This window comes from Tachysurus fulvidraco, chromosome 9 (genome assembly GCF_022655615.1).
Source record: "Tachysurus fulvidraco isolate hzauxx_2018 chromosome 9, HZAU_PFXX_2.0, whole genome shotgun sequence".
NCBI classification, from domain to species: domain Eukaryota; kingdom Metazoa; phylum Chordata; class Actinopteri; order Siluriformes; family Bagridae; genus Tachysurus; species Tachysurus fulvidraco.
Window position 1 is genome coordinate 765083 of NC_062526.1, and position 7520 is coordinate 772602.

General features: G+C 43.1%; 1 protein-coding gene across 3 annotated transcripts in view; it reads left to right on the top strand.

The window, feature by feature from the left end:
- galnt9 (polypeptide N-acetylgalactosaminyltransferase 9) overlaps positions 1-6951 on the top strand; it is a 59617-nt gene extending 52666 nt beyond the window's left edge. For all 3 annotated transcript variants that reach the window (XM_047819067.1, XM_027169407.2, XM_027169423.2), the window contains 2 exons: positions 3457-3624; positions 5166-6951. In XM_047819067.1, coding sequence (XP_047675023.1) covers positions 3457-3624; positions 5166-5312 — 315 coding nt within the window. In that variant the 3' untranslated portion in view covers positions 5313-6951. The remainder of the gene's footprint in view (positions 1-3456; positions 3625-5165) is intronic.
- The last annotated feature ends 569 nt before the right edge of the window (positions 6952-7520 follow it).

Below are 7520 nucleotides of genomic sequence, written 5' to 3' on the forward strand. Positions count from 1 at the left end.
TCTCTCTCTCTCCCCCTCTCTCTCTCTGACTGTCTGTCTGTCTTTCTCTCTCTCTCTCTCTCTCTCTGTCTGTCTGTCTTTCTCTCTCTCTCTCTCTCTCTCTCTCTCTCTCTCTCTCTCTCTCTCTCACTCTCTCTCTTTCTCTCAGTAATGGAAGTGTGTAATTCTCCCCAGGGGAAGGAAATACTCCAGTTTAAGTGTATTACCTTTGTGTCAGCACACTGCATTATGATAAAGATACAGCGTCATGTCATTTCTCTCTCTCTCTCTCTCTCTCTCTCTCTCTCTCTCTCTCTTAATGACAATGCAAATGGTTTCATCTTATCCTGTCATATATGAACTCTGATCAGATATCGACTGTGCGGGAAGTAGCAGAGATCCTTCGATGCTCTTGTGAATGTACAGAGCCAGTACAGTACAGTACAGTGCAGTACAGCACAGTACAGTACAGTACAGAGCCAGTACAGCACAGTACAGTACAGTACAGTACAGAGCCAGTACAGCACAGCACAGTACAGTACAGTGCAGAGCCAGTACAGTACAGCACAGTACAGCACGTTACAGTACAGTACAATAGAGTACAGTACAGTGCAGCATAGCACAGTACAGTACAGCACTGTACAGTACAGTGCAGTACAGCACAGCACATTGCAGCACAGTACAGTACAGCACATTATAGTACAGCACAGTACAGTACATTACAGCACAGTACAGCACATTGCAGCACAGTAAAGCACAGCACATTACAGTACAGCACAGTACAGCACAGCACAGTATAGTACATTACAGCACAGCACAGTACAGCACATTATAGTACAGCACAGTACAGTACATTACAGCACAGTACAGAACAGCACAGCACAATACAGTACAGCACAGTACAGTACAGCACAGTACAGTACATTACAGTACAGCACAGTACAGCACAGCACAGTACAGTACAGCACAGTACAGTACAGTACAGAGCCAGTACAGCACAGCACAGTACAGTACAGTACAGAGCCAGCACAGTACAGCACAGTACAGTACAGCAAATACAGTACAGTACAGCACAGTATAGCACAGCACAATACAGTACAGTACAGTACAGAGCCAGTACAGCACAGCACAGTACAGTACAGTACAGAGCCAGCACAGTACAGCACAGTACAGTACAGTACAGCACAATACAGTACAGTACAGCACAATACAGTACAGTACAGCACAATACAGTACAGTAAAGCACAGTACAGCCAGTTAGCTCATTTTGCTAATCTAATCAGCAAATGAAGTAAAGAACGATTTTGATCACATGACAATGTGTTATGTTGATGTGTAATCACCTTCTTATGGCAGTTATTCTGGTGTTTTATATCACTGATCCTTGTTAGTAGTGAAGTCGGATTAAGTAATAGTGGTGTGTTTGTGGGGATTATGTGAAGGTCACGATAACCCAGCAGCTGATACAGTTAACCCCTTCATACCTTTAACACACCCGATACTCTGTCATTGTAACAGCTCATCACTACAGCATGGTGACCGCTGAACCCCTCACCGTTCCTCTTTAAACCTGCACACATGTTAGCAGAAGCTTTTCAGTCCTGATCGATTCCCCACAGCCGCATTTTGTTTCAGCGTTTATGTCCATTTGCTTTGAGTGATTGTTTCTTTCTCCACAGAACACAATAGGATGAGCTACATTTCCCATGGAGTGCCACCTGATCTTAGACAATATTGTCTTTCATCTGAATTATTGAGCGCAGTACGGTGGCTGTACAGTAACGCAGTGGCTGTGCTTTCTGATATTAATGTGGAAGTATGTAAGAGAGAAGCACTGCAGTGAGGAAGCCTGCAACAAACATACACAAAGAGAACAGAGATGATGACTGTGAAAGCTTAGATGTTTCTCTACAGAACACGTGGGGAAAATCTTCTGCTGTCATGCTGTAGTGCCGTTATTTCTTCTAATGGATTTACATCATGATTATAATAAAGATAAAAAACATCTGATGGGCTAAAGATTGTCACCAATTTGCTAAACTGTATTATTTTTTCTTATAAAACACACTTTTCTCTAAATAGGATGAAGTTTTGGGTTAACTGACTTAATAAGGATGAAGAAATTATAAAGGCATGATATTCTGTGCTAAAGAGATGAGTGGTAGAGGGGTAAGTGTAGAGTGGTAGAGGGGTAAAGAGATGAGGGGTAGAGGGGTAAGAGTAGAGTGGTAGAGGGGTAAAGAGATGAGGGGTAGAGGGGTAAAGAGATGAGTGGTAGAGGGGTAAGTGTAGAGTGGTAGAGGGGTAAAGAGATGAGGGGTAGAGGGGTAAAGAGATGAGTGGTAGAGGGGTAAAGAGATGAGGGGTAGAGGGGTAAAGAGATGAGTGGTAGAGGGGTAAAGAGATGAGTGGTAGAGTGGTAAATAGGGGTAAACATGGTAAGCATGGCTAAACTACACTGACTCAGGCTCGGGTTATAAATCCAGCCCTGCAGCCACAGTTAATTCTACTTGAATAACAAAGTAAATGGTAATGTACTTAACACACAAAATGTTCCTATCACCATGGAAACATTTACCTCACAACATGCTGCAGTGGGATTTTATTATAATGGTGTACTGCTGAGGAAATGTTCATACATCCAGTCTGATTTAATCAGACACACAATTATTCTGAAAAGTTGTATTTACATTGTGAAGAATTTCAGATTGTCCTCTCAGTAAATGTCCTGTCAGTAAATTGTCCTCTCAGTAAATGTCCTCTCAGTAAATGTTCTCTCAGTAAATGTCCTGTCAGTAAATTGTCCTGTCAGTAAATGTCCTGTCAGTAAATTGTCCTGTCAGTAAATTGTCCTGTCAGTAAATGTTCTCTCAGTAAATTGTCCTGTCAGTAAATGTCCTGTCAGTAAATGTCCTCTCAGTAAATGTCTTGTCAGTAAATGTCCTCTCAGTAAATGTCCTCTCAGTAAATGTTCTCTCAGTAAATGTCCTCTCAGTAAATGTTCTCTCAGTAAATGTCCTGTCAATAATTGTCCTCTCAGTAATTGTCCTCTCAGTAAATTGTCCTGTCAGTAAATGTCCTCTCAGTAAATGTTCTCTCAGTAAATGTCCTGTCAGTAAATTGTCCTGTCAGTAAATGTCCTCTCAGTAAATGTCCTCTCAGTAATTGTCCTCTCAGTAAATGTCCTGTCAGTAAACGTCCTGTCAGTAAATTGTCAGGATCAGAGCGTCCACTAGATGTTAATGTGATGGATGCTGTGTCTTTTCTGCAGTGTTGATGATGAGAATCAATATGTTCAGTCACTAATGACCTCCTTGGGGATAAATAAAAGCATTTAGTTCAGTAATGAAACTGAAGCTCTGAGCCTGATGACTGCATGAGCTTCACAATTGAATGCTGTTTGTTTTATTTTATTTTATTCTATTTTTAACCATCAGGAAGTTGATTTGCTTGTTTTTCTCCGATTTCCTCTCTCAGTTGGCTCGGTATTCTACAGAGGGTCTCCTGCAGTTAGGACCCTTGGGCTCCACCACGTTTCTACCAGACACCAAGTGCCTGATTGACGACGGACGGGGTCGAACTCCGACCTTAAAGAAATGTGACGCGGTGTCGCGATCCTCACAGAGACTTTGGGATTTCACACAGGTACACTGACTTACTGACTGGATTACTTTATATCTTTAATATCCTTCTAATGTTCTGCCCAGTTTAGGGCCAAAGGGGACTTTAATATATCTGACAATTATCAGGTTGTGTTATTTATTATTATAATGAGATCACTATACGAAGTAGAGCTGTATTATATTATAAATTAATTGCATGTTAAAATAATATATTTATTTGCAAAGTTATACTGAAAAGTAGTTTCATGGAAATCAAAAATAAAACAATTAAATTAGATTACATTGGATTTTATTATCCAGGTCAGCTGAGTAGATTAAAAACAGTGTACCGCAATTCAAATAATGTGATATTTATTTACTTTCATATTGTCCACGCTTGAAAATGAAGATGAGACAGATTACAGACAGACAGAGCTGGAGACAGACAGACAGACAGAGCTGGAGACAGACAGACAGAGCTGGAGACAGACAGACAGAGCTGGAGACAGACAGACAGACAGAGCTGGAGACAGACAGACAGACAGACAGACAGAGCTGGAGACAGACAGATAGACAGACAGATAGAGCTGGAGACAGACAGACAGAGCTGGAGACAGTCAGACAGACAGAGCTGGAGACAGACAGACAGACAGACAGAGCTGGAGACAGACAGATAGACAGACAGATAGAGCTGGAGACAGACAGACAGACAGACAGAGCTGGAGACAGACAGACAGAGCTGGAGACAGACAGATAGACAGACAGATAGAGCTGGAGACAGACAGACAGACAGACAGAGCTGGAGACAGTCAGACAGACAGAGCTGGAGACAGACAGACAGACAGACAGAGCTGGAGACAGACAGATAGACAGACAGATAGAGCTGGAGACAGACAGACAGACAGAGCTGGAGACAGACAGACAGACAGACAGACAGAGCTGGAGACAGACAGATAGACAGACAGATAGAGCTGGAGACAGACAGACAGAGCTGGAGACAGTCAGACAGACAGAGCTGGAGACAGACAGAGAGAGCTGGAGACAGACAGACAGACAGAGCTGGAGACAGACAGACAGAGCTGCAGACAGACAGACAGAGCTGCAGACAGACAGACAGAGCTGGAGACAGACAGACAGACAGACAGACAGAGCTAGAGACAGACAGTCAGACATACAGACAGAGCTGGAGACAGACAGTCAGACATACAGACAGAGCTGGAGACAGACAGTCAGTCAGACAGACAGATAGAGCTGTAGACAGACAGTCAGACAGACAGAGCTGGAGACAGACAGAGCTGGAGACAGACACATGCAAAGAGACAGACAAGTCCAGACACACAGACAGACAGACAGACAGACATTGATAAAAGACACAGGCTGACAGATAGAAAAGCAGACAGACAGACAGACAGACAGACAGACAGACATTGATAAAAGACACAGGCAGACAGATACAGACAGACAGAGCTGGAGACAGAGGAGACACTGGCAGAGAGACAGAAAATCACTGAACAATCAATATAAAGATAGAAAATGTTCACACTGAACACAGATAAATGTTCTGACACTGTTTATATTTTTCAGAACGGTCCGATCATAAACAGAGACACTGGGCGCTGTCTGGAAGTGGAGATGTCTAAAGAAGCCAGTTTTGGCCTGCGGTTGGTTATGCAGCGCTGCTCAGGACAGAAGTGGATGATACGGAACTGGATTAAACACCCGAGACACTGAGGGATCTGAACACACTGCCTCCTCTCCGTCTGTGTGATGGACCCCAGCATCACGTCACGGTGGTGTGTGTGTGTGTGTGTGCGTGTGCGTGTGCTCGGCCCAGACTCAGGCTGAGACACTGTTTTATCTGCAGGCCGTCCAGACGGGACATAAAGACATAAAAATGATGATATTTAGGAGTTGAGGGTTGAACAGGACGCTCTGGAGGAACACACATTGTTTGCACAACCAGTGTTTCCAAACAGACTGCTGCTGGAGTTAGTGATACCTGAACTACTGTTACAGACGTACACACTCAAACACACAACATTTTAAAATGACAAACACTCATCTGTTCATTTCTAACCAGCTCCTCTCTGTCTGCCCTTGGGTCTGTGCTTCAGTCTTGTATCATGATGTCATCAGCTGTTCAGTGAGCGATCAAGTCACATCACGGTTTAATACAAACACCAGCTGACACACACACACACACACACACACACACAACACAAAATCACGCCAGCACTGATTCTCACTGATCCAGTGTAACCCCTGACACTAGCAACCAACACACAACGATTCCGTGTTTTGTGTGTGTGTGCGTGTGTGTGTGTGTGTGTGTGTGTGTGTGTGTGTGTGTGTGTGTGTGTGTGTGTGTGTGTGTGTGTTTGTGACACAGAGCCATGATTCTGCTGAGAAATTTTTTTTAATTTGCTCTTGAACAGTAGCTGTGATACAGTGAAGCGACACCTGATCGACTCCAGAGAATTCTAATCCTACACTCGAGGTTATAATTTTACAATAATTGGGTCTTTGTTTAAAGCACTATGCAAATAAAATAAAATTACAGCTAGTCAAAGCTTAGGCCTCGTTCGACTGCAGTCATCACACAGAATCAAATCGTCCAGTGAAATGAATAATGACAGTGTGTCTTTTAACTAAATCCTATCTCTCTCTTCTGTGCTGTGTCCCAATTCACCTGCTATTCATCCTAAATAGTGTCACAGTTAGTGTGTCCTAAATCGTAGTGTGTAGAACTGAGTAACCATAAGTACATGGACGGTTTACCGTCTCCAGACGATTAGTTTAGCGCAGTTTATCCCTGGACTCTTTGTCAGCTAATATTACCCATAGTTCCTTGCACCATGGAGGAGAAGTGGGTCAAATTGCACCTGCATACATAGTGGACATGTGGGAAAATAAGTCAGATGAATGCTAAATGATATTATATAGTAAATGTATACTATATAGTAAGGAATAATGAATGAAGAAAAGCTGAACAAAAAGAGTTCAGACTTTAGTGTATAGTGTCAGTAGAAGGACTGAAATATAACGTGTTTAAACATAATCAGAAACATCATCCTTCATCAGTGTTGTGACTGATGATGGACAAGATGACTAACGGGCCATTTATTTTATTACTGGTTAATCCACATAATGTGACAGTGATGTGTAATTAGCATGAACACAAGGGCAGCAACAAGGAACCTTTTACACAAGAACCAACATCTGGTCCAGCTGAAGGCTGAGAATGTCCAAACACACACTATCACTGTAGCACTAGTACATATAAGTGACGTGACATACGGCTAAGTACGGTGTCCCATAGAATTTGTTCTCTGCAGTTAACCCATCCAAAGTGCACACACACAGTAGTGAACACACACACACAGCAGTGAACACACACACACACAGCAGTGAACACACACACACACAGCAGTGAACACACACACACAACAGTGAACACACACACACAGCAGTGAACACACACAGCAATGAACACACACACAGCAGAAAACACACACACACACCGTGAACACACACACACACAGCAGTGAACACACACACACACACCGTGAACACACACACACAGCAGTGAACACACACACACACACAGCAGTGAACACACACACACAGCAGTGAACACACACACAGCAGCGCCTGGGGAGCAGTTGGGGGGGTTTGGTGCCTTGCTCAAGGACACCTCAGTCGTGGCCGGCCCGAGACTTGAACCCACAACCTTCATTATTAGCACCAGCTCATCCCACATGTGTGAAACTGCTGAGATTTTTGTCACCCCTTCGTTCTCTTAAATCTGTCGGAGAACAGGAATGGAGCTGAACTGTAACACAGCCAAGTCTAAAACCTTTTTCACCTCACATCAACAATTTAACTTCCTTTAATTAAACAGTGTTCATTTAAATTTCATTCAAATTTCTTGATCATTTA